At 38.8% G+C, this 26,659-nt stretch overlaps 6 protein-coding genes across 11 annotated transcripts; 1 reads left to right on the top strand and 5 right to left on the bottom strand.

The window, feature by feature from the left end:
• Positions 1-888: 888 nt before the first annotated feature.
• LOC121800695 lies at positions 889-2,307 on the bottom strand. The gene is made up of 4 exons (XM_042200212.1): positions 1,885-2,307; positions 1,565-1,782; positions 1,125-1,399; positions 889-1,049 (listed from the first exon to the last, which is right to left on the bottom strand). Exons 1-4 carry the CDS (start codon positions 2,305-2,307, stop codon positions 889-891), a joined length of 1,077 nt encoding a protein of 358 aa, XP_042056146.1.
• Positions 2,308-3,139: 832 nt separating this feature from the next.
• LOC121798707 (TBCC domain-containing protein 1-like) lies at positions 3,140-6,872 on the bottom strand. Its single transcript, XM_042197842.1, has 9 exons — positions 6,282-6,872; positions 5,830-6,000; positions 5,282-5,662; positions 4,961-5,065; positions 4,719-4,859; positions 4,295-4,498; positions 3,975-4,067; positions 3,754-3,865; positions 3,140-3,500 (listed from the first exon to the last, which is right to left on the bottom strand). Exons 1-9 carry the CDS (start codon positions 6,750-6,752, stop codon positions 3,457-3,459), a joined length of 1,722 nt encoding a protein of 573 aa, XP_042053776.1. The 5' UTR covers positions 6,753-6,872; the 3' UTR covers positions 3,140-3,456.
• A 384-nt stretch (positions 6,873-7,256) lies between these two features.
• Positions 7,257-9,466, bottom strand: LOC121798711 (outer envelope pore protein 16-3, chloroplastic/mitochondrial-like). 3 transcript variants are annotated; one of them, XM_042197846.1, is made up of 3 exons: positions 9,398-9,466; positions 8,234-8,596; positions 7,257-7,632 (listed from the first exon to the last, which is right to left on the bottom strand). In XM_042197846.1, exons 2-3 carry the CDS (start codon positions 8,562-8,564, stop codon positions 7,484-7,486), a joined length of 480 nt encoding a protein of 159 aa, XP_042053780.1. In that variant the 5' UTR covers positions 8,565-8,596; positions 9,398-9,466; the 3' UTR covers positions 7,257-7,483. The 3 variants fall into 3 exon arrangements, with proteins under 3 accessions (XP_042053780.1, XP_042053782.1, XP_042053783.1); XM_042197848.1 differs by having other exon boundaries at positions 9,348-9,440; XM_042197849.1 differs by lacking the exon at positions 9,398-9,466 and adding an exon at positions 9,247-9,378.
• A 4,459-nt stretch (positions 9,467-13,925) lies between these two features.
• On the top strand, positions 13,926-17,494 carry LOC121798709 (CDK5RAP3-like protein). The gene is made up of 10 exons (XM_042197843.1): positions 13,926-14,085; positions 14,216-14,350; positions 14,778-14,872; positions 14,960-15,054; positions 15,155-15,290; positions 15,386-15,538; positions 15,634-16,194; positions 16,358-16,566; positions 16,905-17,037; positions 17,236-17,494. The coding sequence occupies exons 1-10, from the start codon at positions 14,025-14,027 to the stop codon at positions 17,365-17,367; spliced, it is 1,710 nt and encodes a 569-aa protein (XP_042053777.1). The 5' UTR covers positions 13,926-14,024; the 3' UTR covers positions 17,368-17,494.
• On the bottom strand, positions 17,309-21,957 carry LOC121798706 (protein STRUBBELIG-RECEPTOR FAMILY 2-like). Of its 4 annotated transcripts, none has more exons than XM_042197838.1 (17): positions 21,791-21,957; positions 21,232-21,347; positions 20,766-20,898; positions 20,612-20,683; positions 20,466-20,531; positions 20,296-20,367; positions 20,136-20,207; positions 19,986-20,057; positions 19,856-19,921; positions 19,719-19,784; positions 19,254-19,636; positions 18,857-19,125; positions 18,508-18,773; positions 18,253-18,418; positions 18,044-18,183; positions 17,802-17,958; positions 17,309-17,712 (listed from the first exon to the last, which is right to left on the bottom strand). In XM_042197838.1, exons 2-17 carry the CDS (start codon positions 21,317-21,319, stop codon positions 17,545-17,547), a joined length of 2,256 nt encoding a protein of 751 aa, XP_042053772.1. In that variant the 5' UTR covers positions 21,320-21,347; positions 21,791-21,957; the 3' UTR covers positions 17,309-17,544. The 4 variants fall into 4 exon arrangements, with proteins under 4 accessions (XP_042053772.1, XP_042053775.1, XP_042053773.1 ...); XM_042197841.1 differs by having other exon boundaries at positions 18,271-18,418; positions 21,791-21,954; XM_042197839.1 differs by having other exon boundaries at positions 21,687-21,791.
• Positions 21,958-22,391: 434 nt separating this feature from the next.
• On the bottom strand, positions 22,392-25,084 carry LOC121798704 (squamosa promoter-binding-like protein 14). Its single transcript, XM_042197836.1, has 3 exons — positions 24,558-25,084; positions 23,176-23,315; positions 22,392-23,099 (listed from the first exon to the last, which is right to left on the bottom strand). Exons 1-3 carry the CDS (start codon positions 24,908-24,910, stop codon positions 22,516-22,518), a joined length of 1,077 nt encoding a protein of 358 aa, XP_042053770.1. The 5' UTR covers positions 24,911-25,084; the 3' UTR covers positions 22,392-22,515.
• Positions 25,085-26,659: the final 1,575 nt, after the last annotated feature.

Below are 26,659 nucleotides of genomic sequence, written 5' to 3'. Positions count from 1 at the left end.
CTGTGTTTTATGATGCATTCATCTTCATCCGTTTATTTAGTGATCCTAGGTGCGTTTCTGTCCATTACATTCTTCCCTGACCAAGCAGAAAAGCTATTCTAGTTCACCCCAAATCAGTAGAACCTATACTTTGCACCTGCGAAGTTGAAATATTGTAACACCACAAGGAAATGGGTTTTTTCTATTTTTGTTCTAAAATAGAACTTAGCTTCCTCGTTTGTTCTAGCGTTTTTTTTTTGTTCCTGATTTGGGAGAGACGCATGACCCTCATGCGTCTATTTTTAATGAGACGCATGACGATTATGCGTCTTTCATATAGACGCATGAGGGTCATGCGTCTCTGTTTTTTTTCGTTTTTTTTAACGACGCATGAGGGTCATGCGTCTTAGGTATAGACGCATCTCTCTCATGCGTCTATTGTTTTTTTAAAATATAATAGACGACGCATGAGCGTCATGCGTCTTAGAAAGAGACGCATGAGCCTCATGCGTCTCTATTTCGAATTAAAGCAGTTCCGCGAGAGGCAGACAGGCAGAATACACGCGAGAGAGAATTCTGATAGGCGACTTCCGGCGATTCCTTTGCGATTTCTTGGCGAATCCGACGATTTCCTCTCGTTTTCCGGTAAGTTTCATTCAATCCTTCAACATTCCTTCCTTATTTGTTGTTAATTTGCATAGTTTGTTTAGATTTCCCCTAATGTTTGTAACTTAGGGTCTATAACAAATTGCTCAATTTTGTCCGATTTTTTGGTGTTTAGTTAATTGTAATGGATTTTAGTGGCTAAATTCATTCTATTGTATAGTTATTCATATATTAGAGATGCTTGGTGTTGTGATTTTGGTTGTTATTGAAGAATAAAGTATAGGTTGAATTGCATATTTTAATTTAACCTTCTAATTTAGTAGCTATATGTAAATTAGGCCTTATAAAGCATGAATGGTGTTGAATTCCTTTATGCCTATCCGAAATGATGCACACCTCCCTTTCGTACTTCACCACATGGATTCTGACATGATCCAAAAACCACTCCCAGCTGTCGCCAGTTTCTTCATCGACAACAGCATATGCAACAGGCAGACATTTCTTGTTAGCATCAACACCACAAGCAACAAGAAGCTTACCTTTAAATCTTCCTCGAAGGTGAGTCCCGTCTATTGTTAAAACGGGTTGGCACTCCTGGAAAGCATGTATAGCAGGCCCAAGTGCCCAGAACACATAATAGAAGACTTTAGTACGGCCCTGGCTCAACAACTCGTTATGCCTCCACTCAACGATTGTGCCTGGATTCCTATACTGCAGTTCAAGCATGTAGCCTGGCAAATCCCTAAATGACTCCTCCCATCCACCAAATACAATCTCTAAAGCCCTTCTCTGTGCATACCATGCCTTCTTATAACTGATTACCACATGAAATTTGTCATGAACAAAATTTCGTACGGCTGCGGCACTGAACTCGGCATTTTTAAACAACTGATGTCGAATACACAAAGCAATCATTGGTGATGAAAAGTTAGCATGTCCTCTATCATTACGATAGCCTTCACAACTATGTCGTCCACACCACTTCCTAATCTCCCACATATCATCATGGGCCATGTGTGTAACAGAAACTTTCCACCGACATTCATTCGCTTTTTCAGCGTCGGTCTCGCTGATAATAGCTGTCCCATCTTCTGTCCTCCCTGCTGGATATTTGCACACGGCATGCCACCTTCTTACTTTGCTCTCAACCACCCTAAATTGCTGGTGTTGCCTCAAACTCCACATAGTAATAGCAGTCTTCACATGCAGTTTGCTATCAAATTTTGTTCCCGCATTAATCCGATATGGGTGTTCTTCATCCCAGTACATGGTACTGCGTTCATTACCAACTTCAGGTACCTCAGAAGGACCACTAGGCAGTCTGCGAAAATATTTCAACCCGGTGTGAACGTATTCTGGAAGTGGTTGTTCACCTTGCACGACGGGTTTATACACCACCTCCTCATCACTAGAGTCAGCACCAGAATCATCACTTAAAATCTCATCAGACGATGATGACGACAATTCTGGATCATCAAGGTCTCTTCGTACAACATGAACATCATCATGCTTTTCTACAGTCTCTTGAGTATTCAATCCAACATCAGCAGCATCTGCAACATCTGTTTGCTCATTCATACCGCAATCCATGCTCAAAGGTTCAAACCTCGTAGATGATCCAACACCATGATCAACAATTGGTGGGATGAAGGCATTTCCAACATACGAATACTCAACAAATAATTCAATATGCCGAGTAGAATTTAGAGCCGCATTGAACATATAAAACACACTTTGATCACTGTCAACCGCAGTACATACATAACTCGTACCGGTACCCAAGAAACAATGCCTCCAAGATATTTCGATGAAGTGTTGGTTTGAATCTATTCTTATCTTAACACATATCATTGCAACTAATTCAGATAATGAGACACATGAATCCAATACGATGGAAGCTCTCGCACGAGGAGGATCATAACAAATACCCACTTGAGGAAGTTGATATATTCTACCACCCCAATATAAACTCACGTATACTTGCATGATTTCTGCAAAAATATGTATACAAACCAACAACAATTAAAGACAATTTTTTTCATTAAACCCTAATATAGTAAGTATACAATAGATTTATCAAAACCCTAATAATATGCAAATAAACAACAAATACGGGAACAATGTTGAAAGATTGAAGGAAACTTACCGAAATATGAAGGGAATCGCCAAGGAAATCGCACGTTTTGTCTTCCTCTCTTTCTCTCGCGTATTCTGCCTATTCTGCCGTGGGAACTGATTTAAGCAAGTTAGAGACGCATGAGGCTCATGCGTCTCTCCCTAAGACGCATGACACTCATGCGTCGTCTATTATATTTTAAAAAAACAATAGACGCATGAGGGAGATGCGTCTATACCTAAGACGCATGATCCTCATGCGTCGTTAAAAAAACGAAAAAAAAATAGAGACGCATGACCCTCATGCGTCTCTATGAAAGACGCATAATCGTCATGCGTCTCATTAAAAAGAGACGCGGGTCATGCGTCTCTCCCAAATCCGGAACAAAAAAAAACGCTAGAACAAACGAGGAATCTAAGTTCTATTTTAGAACAAAAATAGAAAAAACCCCAAGGAAATAGATTATTTGGTGTAATTATCCAAGCAGAGTCTGCAGTTTTACAGTAGCTTCTAAGAGCCCCGAAAAAAAATTAACTTTTTACATTTTGCACTTTTCTTGTAGTTAGAATTTGCCAACAATTATATTGAACCTACAACATGATTCGTTAGCGAACTCGCTGCATCAAAGCCCCATCAGCCTCCAGATCAACAAAAACGGAACTCGAATCACCTGAATATTAATTTAAAGGGGAAAAATGTAGTAGGAAATTTCACTTCATTCTTGCTTTATTTTGATCTTCCTACAGCATGTGCTCTTATTCGCCCGGTAAGTAGTAAAGCTGTCGAACGTTTCCAGATGCTGTCCATTTGTACAGAAAGGTAATAGAAAATTAACCACATTTGCGTTATATCAGTTTCTAAAACAAAACAAATGAAATCTGCATCTTAGTCACCACACAATATCTTTAAGCGGCAGCATTTAACATAACATAAACAAGGTGCAATTTAAGTTCTCAAAACTTAATAATTACTGCAAAATTATTGCGTAAAACTTTATATAGAGAGGGGTTGTAATATGCTTTAACACAAAAAGTAGATAAAGTAGACATTACCAAATAACCAGTCTTTGAAACAAGAATGGAGTGCGCCTGATAATTCTCGTTTCTGGGTCTCGTCGAGTTCAGTATTCCTCAGAAGTTGCTTAACTTCTTCTAAACTTTTATGCTGAATATCAAAGAAATGAATCGATTATCATTGACATATATATGTGTGTCAAAGAACAAAAGGCATCCTATCATAATGAGGCACAGAACATGAATTACTCAGAACACACATTTTTCTGTTGTGATGCAAGGTAAGGACCAGGTAAAGAGAAGGGGTTATCAATTGTCGAACCAGCTTGTTCACTCGCCACAGAGCTTGGAATCTGAGATGATTAAAGTGCATATTAGTCTCTGTAAGACATTTACCCAATTCAGAAAGAAGACACAGAAAAAAAACCTAAACTGAAAGGACCCAAAAGAACACCAGATGGCCAAATGGAAGCAAGCAAACAGGAAAGTGCATAATCATTAATTAAACAACTTTCATAGAGGCGGTGCAGAACCCATATATGATATTCCCCCTAAACGTTCTATCAGATAAAGCACCTACCACAAAATTGGTATAGTGGTCTGGATCGAGGCATGTGGCAGATTCAGATTGGGTATCTGAGCCACCAGCCGGATGAGATAACGAATCATGCGGGTCAATCACCCCAAGAATCACAAGTTTATCCCAATTGTTCACCTTTGGATCAATTCCAACTTGATTCATGTGCTCCTCCAGTTGTGGGTAGAATGTGTTATAAGGGGCCACCTGATGAACAAATAAAACAGTGGAAAAGAAATTTCAATCACAAAAGTTGATTTGAGAAAATTAGGAAACCCACTAGAGCAACTTTCTATTAATGTTAGAATGATCTGAATGATAATGGTAATAGGAACATATAAGCTAACTAATAAACTCATAAATAAGCCCAGAAAGTCGATTGTTGGCTTCACAGGCAGATTCAAACACTACATAAGGGAAGTCTCACCTGCAACTTGTGATTATCACCAACAATGAGGGGTTTCTGATTAACCCCTAAGAAGAATACACATTCACGGCAGTTTGCAATGCAGATATGCTTGGTCGTACTGATAAGATGAACACGTTCACAGTGTTCAACTCTAACAGCCTGTAAAAGAATTATTTTGACTTTAACTTCCAATTACTTGCACGAACAAACTATGAATACTCTAGATATACAAATAGAATCATGTTGCTAACTTTGACTACCTTGCCAACAGCTCCAAGGACAATAGTTGCATCAGAACATCCATAGACTGTTGCATATTTCACAGGCGCCAAGATGTAAATTACTGATTCATGGCAATTTACTACCTGAGCAAAATCGGAATCAATAGAAGATACGCAAGAGAAGGGTGAAATTTCTCATGGTAATCATCAAATATAGAGAAGCTTTAAAAGAAACCCCAAATGTAATAGAATTATTGGTTTAATCCTTATCAGACTACAATTATGGAAACTTTTGGCTTGAAATAAAATTGAAAGAAGATTTTGGATGATATGTGGAAATAAACAAGGAACAAAATTCACCTTGACAGATGTACCCTTAATATCAGATGTCTGCTTTACGCATGATGATTTAGAGATCCCCTCAATCAAACTTGGACCTCTGAGGCTGCTTGAGGGCTTTGCAGAGCTTGCGGTAGCATCAGCCATTGCAACATCCTGATCAGAAGAACTACTAGGCCCATTTTCTTTTGTAGACATCCTCTCAGAAAGATGTTCCTGGGCAGAGGATATGTTCTCAAGAAGCCAATCTAGAACTTGTGGTGCAGGAACAGGAGATGCAGGCATGTTGGGGTCTGAATTTGCAAAAAATGGAGTATTCTGGCTTAAGGGAAATCTCTGAGATCCCTTATCTCCAAAATAGAGCAGAAAGCCAAGATGTTTGAACTTATGCGCAGATAATACCTGGAAGAAAGGAAAACTCAACTCTTCAATGCATAGCAATTAAGCAAAGCTCAAGTGAATTATAGAGACATGTTCATTAACAAATCCAAGAAAGATTTATATACTCTTTACTCTACCAAGAGAAACAATTTCTACAAGGATGCAGAATAAGGAAAAACATTGCATACCATAGATTCATAACCTTCCCCTTCTGCTTCACCTTCCTTATTCCCTTTCCCTTGTACAGAATCTGCCAAGAGGCAAAGAATGTTGCCGATGTGCTTATGTAGATACGATAACTGATGAGCCTCTTCGTCACCTTGGGATGGCACAAACCTACGGCTGTTGCTCCGCACCAACTGAAATAGACAGAGACATACAGCGACAATGAATTAAGACAACAGGCCTGAAGCAGTATGAGGTTAATTTCACTTTCCCTACACTTAATACGCAAATGCAAGAAGTGTAACGGCTAAAATTAATGTAACTTTGTAAGGTTATGAAAGATTAGTAAGTTTATACAAATGAATAAGGACGTTAAATTAAATTAATATTGCAAACATGAGATACAGTCAACTAAAACTCCAATAAATATAACAATATGACGCAATGCACAAACAACAGAGTTAAAAAGGCTCACCTGTAATGGCGAGAGCACGGATAAAATTCCATCGAAAGCTGACGTAGAGGGCCAAACATCAGCGACAGCAGCAGAATCCTTGTGGCCTTTGGGAAGCAACCTCTTGTAATTCTGTATGTAGAGAAATAGAAGCAAATCAAAGACATTGACCCCTGCTTCATCGATCTCTTTGGGAGTCGTGGCCTTGAGAAGGGGATCGGAATCGTCATGCAGGACAACGGATATGGTTTCGATGAGAAGGCGCGAATGGTTGAGGGGGATTTGAAGGACGCGGGTTAAGGTTTCAGAGTTAACTCGGTGGTTAGGAGTGGATGAGAGAATGGCGGATTTGATATGGGAAAGACTTTGCAGGCCATCTGTGAAGAAGAGCTTGGGAATGGGGAGAAGGCCGTGCTCGAAGGGCTCCCGGCGGGGGTGGAGATAGAGTTTCGGCGGGTGGGAATGCTGTTGCTCGGCGGCGTCGGAATCCATGACTGCGGCGGCGCGTGGATCTGGCAAATGGGAACTGAGATCTAATGATTTTTAAAGGGAAAATACAAAAATAAAATGTACTCCTCCGTACTAATGTTTGACCCGGTGGTTTAGCAGTTGAATGAAGAAATATGATTAGTTGGCTTAGCGCCATATACGGAGTGAGTAGCCATATGTATCACTCAGATTCATCTCACAACTAATTAAAATTAAATTAAATTAGTACTAATAAATATGGATTAAATGTTACAAATTTATTACCTCAACTGTTACAGCTGTGCTTAAGAGAAGAAGACATGAGGCTTGGGGGAGAAAGGAGTTTTCCTTCAGACTCGAAAATGATAACCACAATGGATACATGAAATGTTTCTTCTATTATTGAAGAATCCGACGTTAACGATTCGGAATTTTTTGATGGCGCCGTTTAGTAAATTTTGAGAAAAATGCTAATTTCATGTGTTGTATTTTGTGATAAAATTCAAGAAAGCAAGGATCCTGCTGCGATTTGCAAAAACAAATATCCAACACCAAATAACTTACATGTCACAGGCCAATGTTTTAACCACAAATTCTGCGTAAATAATGATTGTCCTCTTCAAAAAAAGTACATGAAATTTATTTAAACTGGTCATTTACCATCTTTAATGGTAAGAAAAGGGGGAGCAACACAAAACAAAGCTCAGTACAGTGTTGTTTCACAAAGAGCTCAACTGGAACTGCATCATCAGTATCTAGTTGACATTCGGGTTAGGCCTTTTCTCGCGGGTGTAGACATAATTAACCCTGCCAGTCTCCCTTTTCTCAATACCTAATACTTCGAGGATGGCAGAAGTGGCTGCGAATGTACCTCCTGCAGACAAGGCTGATGAAACGCTCCTCCCTGCATTTTGGTCACAGTTCAGAAAAAGCATAGGCAGAAACAGATTAATAGACGAATAGCTATAGCATCTTAGAAAGACACGGAAAGTAGAAAAGATGTGTCCACTAAATAATTGGGGAGATGGACTGAATGTGTTGATTGTGAGTTGCACAGCCACCAATTTGTCTCGTGCACTAATTTTTCAGTTGCCTGAAATGTACCTCATTTGATTAGTTTAATGTGTTTCCTTAAAATGTTCCAGGCACCCATCAACATGTATTAAATCAAACTAACGCTTCTCATTCCTTAAGATCATTTTTTAGATTCAGTAAAGAAGGTTTAGATGCAATATACATTAAATAACAAAAACACATCATGTACTTGCAGCCTCTCAATTTTCGCTACGTTATTGTTTTGTTTAAGAAGGTGAAAGATGCCTAGTTTATGAAAAATATGCTTAAAGATTTAAAATTTATTCACTAAGCATGCCAATCATTAACAAATTTAAATGACAGAATTCAACAACAATGGGTGACAACATCAACTTCTGGCAGCTAAATGGCATAAATGAAACTGAAACAGGTACACCAAAATACACAAAAAAGCAAATATGAAGAGTCACCTTTGAAGCCAAAGACAGTGGCACCAGCAACAAATCCTCCAACTGCTCCATTAATATAGTCTCTTTTCATACGCTGCTTCTGTGTTAACTGCTCCACCCCCATGTAAATTCCACCAATAGCAGCAAACGTTGCTCCATGGTTACCCATCATCTTCAGTGTCCGGATCAAACCAGGAAGTGCAATACTTCTTTCGACACGGGGTACATCATGCCAAGTAGCAACAACCATACCCCAAACAGTGCCAGCAACAAACCCGGTGGTTGCCCCTTTCATCGTTTTCATGACAGAAGATTCTTCATCTTCCATCTTCTTAAGCTCCTCAATATCCATTTTAGTTTTCTTTTGATTAATACACAAATAGTCTGGACAACAAAGAAGAAAAGAACAGTCAGTTCTAATAACATACTTATAATGCTATATTTCCAAAATTCAAGAGAGCCAACATAACAAAAGCTGATATAGCAAAAACAATCACGAAGTAGAAACGTAAGGGAAATCATGTGAATGACAGAGCAATATAACATGATAATGACTACATCATTGCAGAACAATGTAGCAACAAGAACTCAAGGAAATCAGCATTCAGGGAAACAATAACTAAAAATGAAATAATTTGAAAAACACTCAAAAACATCCAAATTGTTTGAAGTTTCACAAGTATGTGACAATTAACAGTTGCAGTCCAACTTCTACTTCACCACTGGCTTTTAGGGGATAATTTAGAGAGAACATTATCAACGGTGTACTTCTTTTAGGTGAATTGTGTATTGTTAATCAAACGTGAGCATTTCAAGGGAAGCTGCAGTCTGCAGCCTAAGCATATAAACTAGGTCAAAATCCAAAAATTAAATAAAAACTTCTCCTCCTGTATCTAACAAAAAAAGCTAGCACCTCGGAGTTTCCATAATCTGATCAAAGGTTTCCCTAAGTTAAATGTATGCAAACAGTCAATCATGAAAACGACACCAAAATAGTTTTTGCAAAACCACAAAATTCCATCATCAATTCAAACCTTGAATGATAAATTTCCTAACCACAGAAGTACATGCCCTAGAATCAAATTGAAGCAGCTCGTCACTACAAGTTGAAAAGGGGGGAAGATAATGAATATACTTAAATCGCACGCGGTTATCCAGTGCGTCGATCCGAGACAAGGAGCTCACCTGATGAAAATGCGAATTTAGATCTGTCGGAGAGAGGGGTGGGTGGAGTGGGGGGGAGCTAAAATGAACTGGATGAGCAAATTGAACATCACGTGTGGGCCTTATTGGGCTTTAACTGTTGCATGAATTTATTGTTTGGGCTTATATCGGTTCTAAACTTATATCATCCTATTCCCTCAACCCAAAGGAAATTGTAGTAACACTCAAATTTTACTCCTATGAGCTTCAAATAATTTTGTAATAGTGTGTCAGTCATATTTTCACTATAACTAAATGCCATTTTTTTAAAAACTTTTTCTTCTTTAATTATCGTTAGTTTTATACTTTTTTATTATTTCTCTAAAAAAAATAACACACAAAATACATTCTTCCAATCTTAATATATTGCTCTCAATAATAAATTTAACTATTAAAATATACTTCTCCTCTAAGTTAACTGAATTTAAAATTTATATTATTTTAGAGGTCTGATTGTTCTTAAGTAAATATGGACATTTCTCTTCTTTGGAAAATAGAAAGTCAAATCACCCACATTAAATTTTAGTTATTAATATTTCCACTATATTGGTGTGGTATGCACATTAATTTCTTAGGACTAGAAAACAATTCACATTAAAATGTAGTTATTAATATTTCCACTGTATTGGTGTGGCATGCACATTAATTTCTTAGGCCTAGAAAACAATTGATTTATTTTTCAAAATTTATGAATAATATATTTTATAGATGTATAAATATAAATTTGTAGGTTTTAAATTTGGGAAGTTAAAAGGCTTTTTATAACTCTTATCATAATTGATGGAAGAGAAAGGTTTAGAAGAGGAATCTAATTCTTTTTTTTGGGCTATAAATATATACATTTGGTAGCTTTTAGTCCACTCGCTCACTTTCATTTTTCATTATATTTTTATTTGAATTTTGTGCTAAACTAAGTAGAAATACAGTTAATTTAGTTGGTCGGCCTTCTCTACCAGGTTTGAGAGCAGCAGTAGAGGTACTGATTGATTCACTCTTTTTGAACGAGTAGAAAAATGGCTAGTGTACATGCTTGCCTTTTTTGAGTGCTATCTATCTAAATGGAACTCTAATCTTTGTATCAAGATAATTTTCAAGTAAAATACTATAGTATTTGGCATATGAATATAATCACATTGATCAAAAGGAAAAGCTACCCATGTAAAATATGGTAACTAATAACTAGAGAATGCATCTAATGTGGATGCACATGTATATTATACTTCAATGAGACATAGCCCAATAGGTGCTGAAATCGAGTCTTTTTTATGTTTATTTATTAGTACTTTCTGGTTGTCTATGTCTTTTTTATGTTTATTTATTAATTTCAGGTTATACTAACTCTGGATATGAAGGTTGATGTATGGTTCTTTATATTTGGGGGCTTGTAGGGGGTGTGGGTGTTGGTTTGTATGAACCAGCCAAATGGATGTTCACAAATTTGATAAGTCAAGAGCTCTTCACCGGTGCAACAATTGTCGATAGATCGGCCACGGTAGAAGAAATTGCTCTACACAACGTATTGTACAGTCGTTAGAGACTTTTATTGTGGTTTAGTGACTTATAATTGTTTTTTCAGACTTACATTGTTTTTTTAACTAATGTTATATTTTCATGTTATTTTAGATTATATTTATCCTTTTAGATTATTTATGTTATTTTATATTATATTTGTCTTTTTAGATAATTAGTGTATTTTTTGTACAGCTATTATTAAATCATGTTGGCCATGTTTGTTTGTCAGGAAAATAAAGTTGACATGGAAAATGATTACTGAGAAAATGATTTCTATAAATATGATTTTGGGTAACTTTACTTTTGTGTTTGGAAACGTGTCAAGATTTTTTTTAGTTTAAACAATAATTTAAGAAATGTAGTAATAATCAAGTTATTATAAATATGTGCTATAAAAGGAGTATTATTGCCAGTTTTTTATCATGAATACTTCAATATATTTTATTAATATGAATTTATAATTTCTATTAAACAATAATCTAATAAAATATATAAAATATAATATCAAATATTATTAAAAATCTGCTGATACAAAAATAAGCAATGAATGATTCTTAAAATGTCCATAACAATATATATAAAAGTTAAGAATTGCAGAAAAAAATGAACTAATTTCATCCTATTAATTCTATTAGTCATGCGCTTCAAATTTGATATTAAACCTCGGAATTTCTCCTACTTCTCATTGGAAAATTGCATATCATTCTTCCTAATTGGTTTTGCTGCCTCTGTTTTATTAGAATTACACAAACAAATCAATTACAAGAACTAATAACAATTACACGAACATATCAAATACATCAAAATTAGAAAACGAAAAAAAGACTTCAAATACAAAACCGCATAATTTGATAAACTTGTTTATGAGATAATCAGGAAACTGAAAGTTAGTAAGGAAGAAGAGAACTCGACAGCGAGATATGAGAAGAGAAATCGACAGAGATGAGATAAAAAGAAGTGGATTAAGCAAAAATATTAAAGAAAAAAAATCACCAGATGAGATTTGGAGGGGAGAAATCGACAGAATTAAATATGTTGTAGTAGAAGATATGTGTTTTTTCCGTATATATTAAAATCCTCGAATCAGGGAAAAAGAATAACAGGTTTAGGCTAGGAATCAGAATTCTAGAATTTCCACTAACAACAGGTTAAGGATGAGGAATCAGAATTCTAGAATTTCCACTAACTTCCCCCAATTTTAGGAATCAGATTAGAGCATCCACAGTGGGGCGCCTTAAAGCCCGCCTTATGCACCGCCACGTCAGCATTTTATTCTCATGCCCTTCCACCTACTGTGGGCCCCCTAAGCATTTTCTTCTATTGAATATTTAAATAACTACAATAATTGGAAAAAACCTTCATTTCATTCATAAAATTAATAAATTACAATACGAATTAAAAAAAATGCAAACTCAGCGACGACGGTTACGGGCCCACACTTCTTCAATCATGTCGTTCATGAGTTGCGCATGGCCGTGTTGGTTGCGCATTGAGGCCTGTCTAGATAGAACCTCATTGAAACCCGCCGGTAATCCTTGAGCGGGGGGCGGGGTCGCCGTGCCGGAGGAGCTAGATGCACCTTCGTCATCGGTCCAATCGGTGATGCTCCTACCTTCATGTTCGACTAAGCTTTAGGGCGCGCGTTTCATCGTCCGCGCCATCGTCCGCGTCGTCCATAGTGGGCGGACGATGTCGCGGACGATGCCCTATCGTTCGCGCTTCGTCCGCGGACTAAGCTTAGGGCGCGGACGACGCATCGTCCGTCGTCCGCCCCACTGTGGATGCCCTTATTTTCTTATTATTGAAACAAACAAAGAATTTTAGAATTCCAGGAATAAGTTATAATATTACTTTTCTGTTAGAATCCTGACAAACAAACAGGGCATCTGTGTTAAATACACCATTCGTCCTATATTAGGAGTCACACTTGCATTTATGCACTCGTTTGTAAAAATGATAATAAATAATTAAAGTGAATAAATGGTAAAGTAAGAGAGAAAATAATGTAGAGTCAATGTGGGACGGAATGAGTAATTAATACTCCTTCAGTTTTATAGTAGCAGAGTCATTTTTATATTTTGGGCATTCAATAGTAGTATAGTCATTTCATTTTCTATCTCTTATTTCTCTCTTTTACTTTATTATCTTTTTATTTAATATACATTACACATCTTTTTTCTGAATGTCTATGTTAGAAAGAAATGTCTCCACTACTATAGAACTAGGAGAATATTTCATGTACCATATATTACTAGTAAATAGTAGTACTAATTTTTTTTCTCTAAGACTCCGTTTCGATATTATGGAATTGAGCTTGTGAAATTGAAATTGGAGTCTTCAATTATAAATTCAATGTTTTATAACACAAAATATTGAATTTAAAGTTGAATTAAAATACTACCCACTCTGTCCCTGTTTAAGAGTAAGATTTAGTTATGACACGGGTTTTAAGAAATTGGTGGAGTGTGTAATAAATGAAGTGAGGTAGTGGTTGTTTGAGTGCGTAATAATTGAAGTGAGGTTGTGGAAAGTGAGACTCTTTTGACTTTTGTATGTTTAGAATTTTGTTTTGTTTTATTTTTATGAAAGTAATGGCATTTGAGTGTAAATTTGATGAATAATGAGGTTAAATTTTATATCCAAATATGGTAGATTCTAAATGTGATTCTTAAACTGAGACGGACTTAAATGACAAAATGTGACTCTTAAATTGAGACGGATGGAGTATTTTTTTACAATTTCATAATTTAAATTCCATATCAATTATATCAATTTTTGGAATTCCACATGCTTATAAAATGTCACTTTCACACAACACAGACGTTACACGTACAACACACTCATACAATTTATATCAATTATATTATTTTTACTAAACAAAGAATTTAAAATTAAATTATTATTCATTCAATTGTATTTACCGAACAGACCATATGGAGCCCAATATAAGCGAAGCCCAAAATCAAGCCCACGACCAATTTCCAGCGATCATACGAACGTAATTACAGTCTGAAACACCACCTGTGAAACTTCAGAGCTGAATAAATTCCAAAAGAGATTTATGCTTCGCTAAATCCGAAATCGTCATCTCGAAGAAATGCAGAATCAAGACGATATTCGGAAACTCCCGATCGACATCGCTTTTGCTCGTCTCGGAGGTAAACTCACTAGTTACATTCAACTGTTAGACTCAACTTTTTTTGATCACCATCTCTAGTTTAATTCCCATGTTTTCTTGTTTATTTTTTTTTCGGAAAAACTTGAGTTGATATATTGGTTGAATTGAAGAATGGCTGGTGGATCGGAAGAGGATTCCGGCGGATTGGAGAAAGCGAATGGCGGCTGTGAGGGCGAAGATTTCGACGTCGTTTGCTGCACTGCCCAAAGACATTGATCCTTTTTTCCAAACCCTTGACCTTGAAGGTTTTAGATCGTTTCTTATTTAGTTAGTTGCTTTTGATTTTTGTTTCGTCAGTTCATTTTTACTTTGTCAAACCGCGATGATTAGGAGTTGTGGAACTCCAATTAAGCATTTGTGCTTGAGCGAAAGAAGGCGATGCTTGGAAATGCTAATCGACTTATTTTTTTCTGAAATTAGTCAAGTCTGTGATTGAATATTTACCATATTTTTATGTGAGTTTAGATTAGATTACATTTGTATAAGGGTTGAAGTATGCTTGTTTAAGACTTTGGTAGGACGATTCTATGGAGGTTAGTGTTAGCAGGATTTTGTTTGAAATCGATGCTAATTGTTAAATTATGTGTAATCACAGCGGCGACTTTCTAAGTTTCTATCTCTTTGCTATTGTGTATTCAAAAAATTCTTGTTGCTATTGTAATTATTTTTCAGGAATTGGCTATTTGGAAGCAAAGAAAATATATGAAATCCTCTTACAGTCAACTCCAGAAAGCCGTAATATATTTGGTCGGCGATCAGGTGCTGCGGTAAGATATCTAGACGTCCTCTTGGAATATATGTCTCCATTAAATCATCATTCTTTACATTTAGTGACAAATCCCTCAATTTGACAGGGAGATTGGGAGACCATAGTGCGTGCATATGAGAAAGATCATATTTATCTTGGTGAGGCTGCTCAGATAATGGTCCAAAATGTGAATTATGAAATGTGAGAAATGTTTGTAGTTTTCTTACAAAACATAGCAATAATATGAATCATACTATATAACATTTTTCTTCTGACTGGTTGGTTCTATTTCATTTTAAAGCCCATATCAGAAGAAGCAAGTTCAAAAGAGTCAACAACAGCTTGTGGAATTAGAGCGAAAAGAAACTGATATAAAGCGAAATGCAGCTCTTTCAGCAGCAAAATATTCAGAGGCTTGTCATGAGCTAGGATTGCAGGTTTTGTTTTTCGTTCCCTCTCTTTATATTTGTTCTTCACATTCCAAAATGCTCAGTCTGAAATTGCTAGATGAATGATGAGTCTGGCTCTGCAGGGTGTAAATGTCAGGTTAGAGTTGTTTGAAACAGCTGTAAAATCTCTTCCGAGCACTTTTGGTCAGATGTTAGAATTGTTGAACAGTGATTCCGTAACAATGGCCATTGAGTTTTACTCAACATTTGTTAAAGATGCTCATACAGAGAAGGATGTAAGAGTTTTTCTTGAATTGATTTACTACCTTGATATTTTTTAAGCTTATAATTCATTTGATATCCTGTTTCTGAAATATTTCTGTGCTTGCAGAAAACTCCTAGCCCTGTGTTGCCAAACTTGATACACATTCGCCTAAATCCCCCTTCTCTTACCGTTTTTGTGAGTCCTGAAGTTTTTGGTGTTGTCACCACTGAAGTAAGCAATGATGAACCTGCACTCATAGCTGCTGGGGAAGCAGATATTGCAACTGAAAGCATTGACTGGGATATTACTTTGGGGAGCTCTGACATTGATTGGGATATTGGTGCTGTAGAAACAGAAGATAATGGAAATGGATTGGGTCCATATGAAATTGTTAGTGCTAGTGATGCTTTACCAAATTCTCCTCATGGAGATGATGCTAAGACTCATCAGGTCATGGAAAACATGGAAGGCACAGCTCAAGATGTCTCTCTGCCAGGTATTGATTGGGATATAAGTGTTGAAAATCCAGAGGTTGGCGGGGCTGAGGGAACTGTTGTAACAAGCACTCCCGCAGAATCTGGTTTAATCGATCATTATTCTAAAGCTGAAGCAACTGGAAGTAGCCAAGAAAGGAGTCAGCTTATGGAAACAGAATACCGGAACAAGATACTTGATGACTTATTTGAGGTTCATACTGACTTAATGTTACACCTTCCTACCCTGTGTACTATTTTGCTAAGGAAAAATCCTTCAACCTAGCAATGTATTCTCTCTTTTTTCATTTTTGAGATATCTTGCTATTCTTTTCTGCTTACTTATGTTTCATCTTTCTCTTTGATACTGAGATCAGGTCAAAGCATTTCTGAACCAACGGTTGCTTGAATTAACAAATGAAGAAACCTTATCTTTACAACATCAAGTCCAAGCAGTAGCTCCCTTTGTGCTCCAGCAGTACTCTTCTGACTCTATCCGTGAGATGCTGTCAAATGTATCTTTAGCCATCTCAAACTTAACTAATAGGAAGACTCGGGACATGATTATGATACTGAACTCTAGAAGGTATCAACAGTCTTATTACAAATTATTTTTGCTCTCTCTATCACTCTCTGTCTCTCTCTCTCTCTCACACACACACACTCGCACGCACGCACACACTGACCTGCCCATGTCTTGGCTATAAGTTAGGGTGCATGGTTTCACTGTGTTCTCATGACGTTCCATAGATTGTGCTTTAATTCATGGATTCAAAACTTTCATTTGGTTCTTTGTAGATTCATGTTTATTGGCCAAAGATAATGTCCTAGAAAGCTTTTCTCACTTCCGTTCTCTTAGGTGCCCCTTCTCGTGTTTTGTCCAATGATATAAAAAATAATCCTCATGGTTCTCTTGAACATCAGATTTTTGGATCGTTTGGTAACTACACTGGAGGAAAAGAAGCACCATGAATCTAAGTTAAAGGAAGGGCTGAAGGACCTTTATGCTAAACGCCTGGAGCTACAAAATTCATTATCTTCCTCATGGCCCAGACAAGTAAGTTCACTTGCAAGGGTCATGCTTTTTTATTTTCTTTCCAAGGGCTCAGTTTTGAGAGGAATATGTAGTCAACTTTTTAGGTTAAATTACAAAAACGGATTGCACCTGCAATTATTGAAATTGAATCAAGTCAATTCTTTTCTTTTCCACCAGCATTGTGGCTTGCTAATACATTTTTACTATTTTATTTTGCAGGAAGCAGCTCTTGTGAAAACCAGAGAGTTAAAGCAACTTTGTGAGACTACGCTTTCAAACCTTTTCGACGGAAGACCTGTCAATATCATAGGAGAGATTAACACTCTGTTGAACAGTGGCTTAAATGTATAAATTCCATAAACTAGTTGTCTGTAGACTTGTAACGATAGTTATTAACAACGGTGTTATGTTCATGATATCAAAGTGACCTTTGAATAGCCAAAACCAAAATTGATGCTATAAACTGTTTTTCAAACAACTCATTGCTCTCAAAAAGCCTTGAGATATTTCACTTTGTGAAAAGCAAGATTACACAGAGTAGTAGCTTTGTGTGGGTGATGAGCTAAAGAACTTAGAATTGGTTGATCTAAAAGATCGTTCAAAGTCTGCCTCTGCGACATCTGCCGCAGTTGGATTTAGTAGTCGGCTTAGCGATTCCACAATTTCACCAATTTGGGGCCTGAATTCCTGCTCAGGCTGTTGTATGAGAGAGAGAGAGATGCAGGTTATTATCATCTCTTGGTTTTAACTTATAATAATGTAACGCATGTTGTCTTTTGCAATACCTGAATACACATAGATACTACATCGGCAAAACGAGAGAGAGACTTGGAGGGGATTTTATTCTTAATGGGTTGATCCACCATCTGTGCTAATGACGCGCTGTCGTGAAGCCTGGATGCAGCCCATCTCACCAGTGACTGCTCTCCTGGTGGTCGTGAACTGCGCGCGCACAGATGAAAATACTAATTCTGATACAATATCAAAAAATGGGAAAGTTGAAGTAAACAGAGGAAGAACATAGTACTTGTCAAATGGTTTTCTTCCTGTCAAAATCTCTAACAGCAGCACCCCGAAGGCATAGACATCAGCCTTCGAGTTACCAGAGCTAGGTTGTAGATTATCTGGGGCAATGTAGCCACTATCAGCAATTGCCATTTCAGAAGCCTGTTCATACATCCAAATTTCAAAGTGAGAAGGCGAAGAGGAGGAGGAGGAGGAGGAGAAGAAGTGTACCTTGAGCTTAACGTGTACCTTGAGCTTAACCGTGTTCCTAGAAAGAGGCTTCAGTATGGCCAAACCACAGTCACAGACATGGGGCTTGAGCTCTTCATCAAGTAAGATGTTAGCAGCCTTCAAGTTGCTATGTGGAATAGGCGGCACAAATGATGAATGCATGTAACTGACAAGCAAAAAAAGCACATTTTCTTGAGATGAACTAGATTGAGGGGTGGACTACTCAAAATGAAAATATTATGGCTATCTACTTACTCCAGAGCTCGTGCTACGCCAAGAGCAACCTGAAGACGGGCGCCCCAGTTCAGCGGCTTGTACGCTACACAATGCAGAGCATCGTCAAGAGTCAAGTTCCTGATAAACTCATACGCAAGGAGATGCAGGCCATGCTCCATAGAGTAACCAAGAAGGGGAACAATGTTAGGGTGCTTCAAACGCGATATATTTTTTATCACATCGAAGAACTGTTGTTCTTCGATAATGGATAGAGGCACTGTCTTTATGTTCTTCACAGCCAAAACCTACCAAAAGAGAATATACATGCAGCACAATTCTTATTTTGGATATTCAAAACCTTCGCAACTTGAATAGTGTGTAAATTTACCGTGCCATCTGGAAAATGTGCTTTATAAACTGAACCAAGGGATCCTTCACCAATAAAGTGTTCTTCACCAAAGCTGTTTGTTGCTATTTGAAGCTCTGCAATAGTGTATACTCTTGGAGCAGATGCCATTCTGCTCTTTGAGAAACTTTTTGTCCTGGGCAATTTCAGTGTTCTAGTCCGAACAGCAGGCAAACGAGAGGGAGTAATCATGGGTGAAGAGCTGAATCCCGATGTGTGAGGGCTGCCTTTTCCACTCACCGATGTATAATCTGTTCCAGAGGAAGCAAAACAAAAAGGTGAGGAAAGAAAGCCATGCGAACCACTAGGAAGAAGTAATATGCAAAAAGTAATAGTATGAAAATAAAAGCAAGAAGATTTCCTTATAAGTTCTTGTTACCTTGGAGCGTATCACTAGGAAGAGATTTCATCGAGTCTTCACGGCCTACTGAGCTTCTGTGTCTTCTCATAGATGACTGTTGCCTGTGGACAATAGTAAGAGCTGCACTTCCAGCAACCAGAATGATGCCACCAACTATTAGCAGTATACCAAATGCGCCCATTTTCTTCTTTTTTTGAGCTCCGTTTATTTCAAAAGGATTGTTCTCATAGGCACTAAGATTAGCTGCTACTACTGCTGCTGCTGGTGGTGGTGGTGGTGGTGGTGGTGGTGGTGGTGGTGGTGGTGTTGGTGTTGGACTGTCTTTCTCTTTCGGCATAGGCTCAATAGGGAACTTCCAAGGAGGATAGTTTGCTTCTCGTACAAATTCATTGCCCCCAAACCTGAACGGAAACAAAAGTCAAGTCAAACAATTACAGAAATCAAATGTGAGCATACTCTCTAGTTAAAGACACTACACCATACAGCAAGTTGGTGATATTTTGGAACTGTTCTGGAATAACACCACTGAAATGGTTATCTTCAATATTCCTGAAATTGGGATTAGTTAGCACACACCTAAATATAGTGGAAAGATTCAATTTTTTATTTGATACACATACAGATCAGTGAGAGTGAGATTAGCCAAGAAAATTACTGATCCAGTAAATTGATTGTTCTGCAAAAACCTGAAATAGTTCATGTCAGTTCCATACATCAATCAGAGTCAACAAAACAGAGAAAGAAACTCACAAGCCTGTTAGGTTTGCCAGAGATTTGACTGAGACAGGTAGATCTCCGGTGAAGCTATTGAACGACAGATCCCTGGTGAAAGAACAAAACATTTGTCAGAATTGAGAAACAACTTAAATAGTCATTCCCCTCGTGTTGAATGAAGCATACAATTCTTGAAGATTCTCAAGGCCAGTAAACACATTTCCTAAGGATCCAGATAGCGAATTGTGGCTCAGATTCCTACGGGGAGTAAAACAAAAACTCAGTATCATAACAGAAGGTTAAGAATACTCAGAATTAGTCCTATTAAAGATAGAGATCTTCTTACAGATGTCGGATGTGTTTCATCTGCTCTATCGAGTATGGAAAGCTCTGATTGAATTTGTTTTCAGCAAGATTTCTGATATGCATTGAAGAGAACCAAAACAGTTGTTACTCTAAAATTCTTAAGCAAATGGTCCTAGTTCTTGCACGAAGAAGATAATTTGAATATCTTACAAGTGTGTGAGGTTAGGAGGTAAACTGTAGGGGATTGATCCTTGAATGTCATTTGAACTAAGGTCCCTAATAAAATTATTTAAGAGGTTACATGGCAGGGCTTGACAACATCAAAGAATACAAAAAAAATAACAGAATTTTCTTACAATTTTTTCAGACTTAAGAGATCGGAGAGCTTAAATTCAATGTTACCAGTTAGACCCATCCCATGAAGTTTACTGCAAAAATAAACAAAAATAAGAAGTTATCATAGTCAATGTAAGAAGAATGCATTTCATCATATGGATAATGAAGAACTACAGTTCGATAATTGATGATCCGATGCAGTGAACTCCAGTCCAGAGTTCTGCACAAGGGTCTCCATTCCCTTCTTTCCAAAGCTCCAGCTGCATCGGGTTGTTAAGTGACCTGTACAGATTTTGAAGAGCTTGAACTGCATAACACGAGCCCGTTTATCAGATTTTTTTTCACAAAAGCACAACAAGTAAGAAGATTGTACATTATGTTCAATCACACCCTAAAAACAACACTATCAACACAAAAATAAAAATAAAAAAGTGTTTCAACTTCATTAACTTGAAGGAAATTCAAGAATGGCCCAAATCATGGAAAAAACTTCTCGAACCAACTTTCATGGATTCTTCCTAAGTTAAGACTATAAGCACAATCTTTTTCCTTTTACCAGCAGAAAAGGTCAAGAAATCGGTGTATAAATTAAGCAATCAACTGTAATTCAAAATTGATGTTTTAGAAAGAGAGTAGTTACCCTCGAAAAAATCAGTGATTGCCCAAGACTCAAGTCCCATAATCACCAAATAGAAACCCAGAATCAGCAAGAACAGATTCTTAGCCATATTTGCTTATTTTCCCTCAAAAAATATTCTGCAAAAATACCGAAAACAAGAAATGATTAGTATCATAATTAAGGAAAGCAAAAAATTACTCCAAGTATTAAACCCGAAACACTCGATTAAGCTTCGCATAATCCCAAATGTGAAAATCAAGAAAAGTATTTGGAACAATATTCTGCGCTGAAAACTTGAATAACAAGTAAAAAAATTTGAAGTTTGTAAGAACATTATACTGTAAGTTTGAAATTCTTGCGCAACAAAATCACGAAATCATAGACATACAGACTAGCAACTATTCACATCGCTGATATACAAGGATTTGGTGTGGCATGCGAAAATGAGTTGCAGAAAAACCGTAACTTTCAAGAACCTGGAAAATGTGTTGGCAAACACAATCAATCAATGTTCGCAATGCATGCAAATGTATGTAGCACACTATGTCGGTTAATTGCAGAGAATCATGGCGTGATTTACCTCTTTAGAGAGAGTTGATGGTGAGTGAATACAATAAGAAGCTGGAATGTGAAAATGCAGCAACTCGATTCAGTTATGTAGTTAGAAGAAGCGCGTGCGCTCCACGCCCATTTTGCGATAATTTATGTGAACACAACTGGAAATGACGGAACTAGCCCTGTAAATATGAGAGTCAGATGAGTACTGTATTTTAATGAAATTCTGTATACAGACCAATAACATTCATATTTGTATGTGATCATCTATCTCATAAGCTTTATTATGATGAATGCTTAGCTTCACTTTATGTTCTATTCACATAAATAAGGTTTTGGGGCAATCTCAGTTCATAATTTAGCGGTGTCTTGGAAATGTTTGTATTGAATTGGTGATCAAAAAGGAGAGAAACTGGAGGATTTTAAGCTGAAATCAAATTGGTTTGAAATAGTGATATTACACAAGATGAACTTCAAAGAACAATGTGAATGCATTTGCTGTCAGGTCTAAGTTATGATTCATTCTTGAGAGGATCTTTGATGCATCTAACCTTTGAGATCCCTAAATGGTCTATTATTTCATTCTGAGATTACTAGAGAAGTATATAAGAGTTGAGACAACTACATTAAAAAAAAGCAGTAGATAATTAATCATAAAAATGCAAGCATGTGTCTTTTACAGAGGCACAGACAGCAAAACAAGTTCCTCGTCGATTATTGTAAGCATAAGATCTTCGACTGAGTTTGGGTTTAAAGCGACCAATTCATATGCTGGAGGGAAGCATCATACCCCCTTGAATGAACGAGGTCGTGGAAGTGCACATCGTTTGGCTGAGCCAAGCCGAGCTCCCCAATGAACTCGTTGCTGGCACCATGAGAGGTATGTCCGCGACCAAGATTGGGTGGCATCTCGTGCAGAGCCTGGTCGCATGCAAATGGAGCACCTTGAACACTGATGGATGGATGAACCATAGGCGGCGCACCATTGTTCCCTGGAAAGTTACTAGCTACGAGGCTGGTGGACCGGGGTCTTGAGGTCCACGGCTGAGTTGACAGAAGAGAGAGAGCTTTGGTAGAGTCAGAGTCCCCACCGAAACATCCTTGAGAGGATGCTCCGGGACCAGAATAACCGGGCCTTGGTGTTGTACCTTGCAGTTGATCATACAGGGGGCCCTGTGACTGTGAGCTGCCCTGCAGCGGAAGATGGTACTTTCCAGTGATGGAAGCTTGACTTTCCATTACTCGTTTGGGTGATGTATCCGGCCATGAATCTCGTCCACTGAGAGCCGCGTAGCTGCTGAATTCCATCACAAAGCCTCCAGATTTGCTATGGTCTTCTCACATGAAAAAATTACTACAAATTTAAGATGAAAGAAAGAGAGAGAGAGGTCTAGTTCAGAAATGCCTAACCAAAAATAGATGTAGAGAGGCTTCCATAGCGAGGAGACAACAGAGATCCTGCTGGCGGCTTTCTCCTACGCTCATTGTGCTCGGCTAGGCGCCTCCGGCAACTCCGCTTTCCTTGGTCGAATTCTGGTAACAGATGAAATCTGGAACAAGGCTAACAAGAAGCTATTATTATTACAGCAACATTTGAAGGTCCAACATCAGAAACTCAGGAATAAGTGTGCCTAGTTGCAACTTTACCAAATTCTTCAATCTGTCTCTTTAAATTAACAATCCCAATTAGAGTTAAAGCTATTTCTTTGTTGCATTATTTAATCTTACTTTTGAATGGCCTTGTTTCAAAAGCAGTGAATAAGCTATTTATTGCAAACCAGTCACAGCCTTGTTTCAAAATTTTGGTTCTACATTTGCTTAAGAAAGTCGATATCACGCAACCCTCTTCTTTTATATCAGCATTAATACCAACTGTAATGAATGGCCTCCAGCAAGTACCTAGAAAGGATCGACTATTCACCAACTCTCTTTTTAAGTTTAACTTCAAATATTTGGGTGTATTTCAACCAGAACAACTCTCTCCCCACATTGAACTTTGCAACCAAGTTTCGCAGAGGCACCACTATTTGATCTCATTTTAGCATAATCTCTTTTTCATAAGTTTAACCAACTGCCTCATACCATTTCACAGAAAATCAGAAGTGAAACTATCAAGACTTAGACAATCAGATTGAATCTACAAAGAGTTAGCTACAAATAACAATATCCAATTTCCTTTAGAAAACTTGATTAGCTGGAAATGGCTGCTCTAATCAAGGTTAGGAGAACAAGTACTAAATCATCAATAGTTTTACAGCCTCTATTCTAGCTTCTATAAATATTTGCTCACCTAAAATACTATCAACAGAAAATTAATTGTCTACCAAACTCAAGTTGGCATTCTTCAATTATTGCTGTTGGGTTACACCAAATTTAATCAAGTCCATTAATACTTGACAAGTTGTGAGATGAATGTACCAGAGCCTATTTCCTACATTTATAACATACTTGCTGAAAAATACAAACATTGTTGAAATCAATTATTTGGTGTAGTTACCTCATTTCTTGTTTCTTTTGGAAGCATGTATACATAGATGGCAAGTCTCATTTAGAAGCCCTCAGACATCAGTATCAAAAGCAACACTAGAATTAACTACACCACATGCCCAAACAAAATAAATGAAAAGGAAAGCACCATATACAGTAGCAAAGCCCCATCAACATCAAGAAACCAAAGACATAAAGCAATGGAAAAGACATCACCATCAAATATAAGAACACATATTAAAAAAAAAACAAAAAAGGCCCCAAATTAACCATTTTCTACACAGTATGAGAGAGAGAGGGGTGACCTGCTGCACTGTTGACAAAACCTTTGCTCAAGGCCAGCAACAATGACCCTAGGAGATTTGGAATGCATTCCACAGACTTTGTGCCTTGAGTAGTAAGGCTTAGCATCACTCAGATCTACTCTGCACCCCTCCACCTGACACATAGGCGGCTGGACCACCGCAGTCCTCCCCTTCTTGGCCGGAGACGGGGGCAGAGGAGGAGCGCCGCCGCTCTTGGGCTGGTGCAGGCCAGAACCCACGCCCTCAAAGTAGATTTTCTTGCCAAACTTCAAGCCATTGAGGGAGTCCGGGCCAGGGGAGGAAGAGGAGGAGGAAGAAGAAGGAGAAGGAGAAGGAGAAGAGCCTTTTTCCATTGTTGTTATCTAGAACTCATCCATCTAAATCAGATTCCGCCCACATGCATTATTTTTAAATGGAAAGGGGAAGGGGCCTCATTTTTGCATATACTAATACGAGATAAAAATGGGACCTTTCAAGTAAAAGTGGGTTCTTTTTGGGTATTCTCCCAAAAATATTTGAAAAGCAAAAAAATTGAAAAGAAGGAACAAAACAAAACACACGCACTGACGCACACATGCAGAAAGCTTTAGAACATTGACTATTGCAAAGAGAGTTCAGAGCATCTCCAATGGTCGGCGTCACCACCGGAGCGCCGATTTTTCGCCCACGCCGGTTTGACGCCGAACCATTGGAACCGGCGTGGGCGAAATCGGCGTCAAAATCGGCGTCGCCATGCCGATTCCCGCGCTGACGCCGGTTCCCACGCCGATCCTCACGGGCGCCATTGTGGCTCCCGGATCGGCGCCAAACCGGCGTCGGATTTAAATATATTTTTTTTTTTTTTTCGCAAAACACAATATATACGCGCGTTGAACCTCATTTTCATTCGCACCACTTGTTTTAACGAGTACTCTCTCTCTACCTTACTTTCTGTACAAGATCAATAACGAGCAATGGAGAACAACTACGAAGGTACTCCAGTTAATCCCGGGGGATGGTCTCAGACTCCCCCGGCTCCCGGTGTAGGGTCTCAGACGCCCCCGACTCCCGGGGCAGGGTCCCATACTTCCCCGGCTCCTGGGGGAGGTGGTTGGCCTCCAATGAGCGGGTACTACAACGTGTACCCGTGGCAGCAGATGATTCCGGGGTGGGCACCCGGCATGCAGCCCCCTATGCAGATGATGCCGGGGTGGGCACCCGGCATGCAGCCACCGGCGCAGCAGATGATGCCACCGGCGCAACATATGATTCCACAGTCGCAGGCGACGCACGGGGGGGACAACGCCTATCGGCCGACTTTTGATTTTTCCACCGGTTCTTCGCACACATCGACCCCAACGGATGCACAGTATTCGGAGACCTTCTCCTTAGCGGACTTGGGTTTTGATATTAACGACGTTTCTGAAACTCTCATTCAAAGCCAGGGAGTAGGGCGGGGTAAGAAGAAGGGCAAGGCGAAGAAGGTCGGCGAGTCGTCGCAGCCCCGCGCCGAAATCCGGGGCCGGAGGAAGTGGACGGACACGGAGAACGTTGCGGTTGCCAAGGCGTGGGTGAGTGTTTGCGACGATCCTCTCGTTTCAAACAACCAGAGGATCGTCAACTTGTGGGCGAAGATAGCTGCAGCCTACAGGGCATTTTGCCCTGAAGGGAGACCGTGCACCGGGGAGGAGGTCCGGAAGTGCTGGGACCGAATCAGGGCTGGCGTCTCTCGATTTTCGGGTTTGTACGCCAACGCCCTCCGCATGCAGACCAGTGGCCAAACAGAGGAAGACTGCAGGAGGATTGCGGAAAGAGCCTACCCCGATCCGGATAAGAAGTACTATGAGTTCACCTACTGGAACTGCTACGTTGTGCTCAACGAGTCGGAGAAATTCCGGGCAGGCGTCGACGCTGGCTGGCCGAAGAGGCAGAGACTGAACTATACCGGAGATTATAGCGGCAGCAGCGGTGGTTCGTCAGACCTCCCCGAGACGGCCCAGGAGGTCCCGACTCCTCGGTTGTTCGGTCGCCGACCTCGCCCGGTTGGGCAAAGGCGGGCGCAGCAGGTTGCGAGGGGGGGCACACCGAGTTCCCAGGATGTCCATTCGGCATCCCCCCTCGGC

The sequence above is a fragment of the Salvia splendens genome, chromosome 4 (genome assembly GCF_004379255.2).
Source record: "Salvia splendens isolate huo1 chromosome 4, SspV2, whole genome shotgun sequence".
NCBI classification, from domain to species: domain Eukaryota; kingdom Viridiplantae; phylum Streptophyta; class Magnoliopsida; order Lamiales; family Lamiaceae; genus Salvia; species Salvia splendens.
The sequence above is the reverse complement of the archived record's forward strand: the minus strand, read 5'-3'. Positions and strand labels throughout refer to the sequence as shown.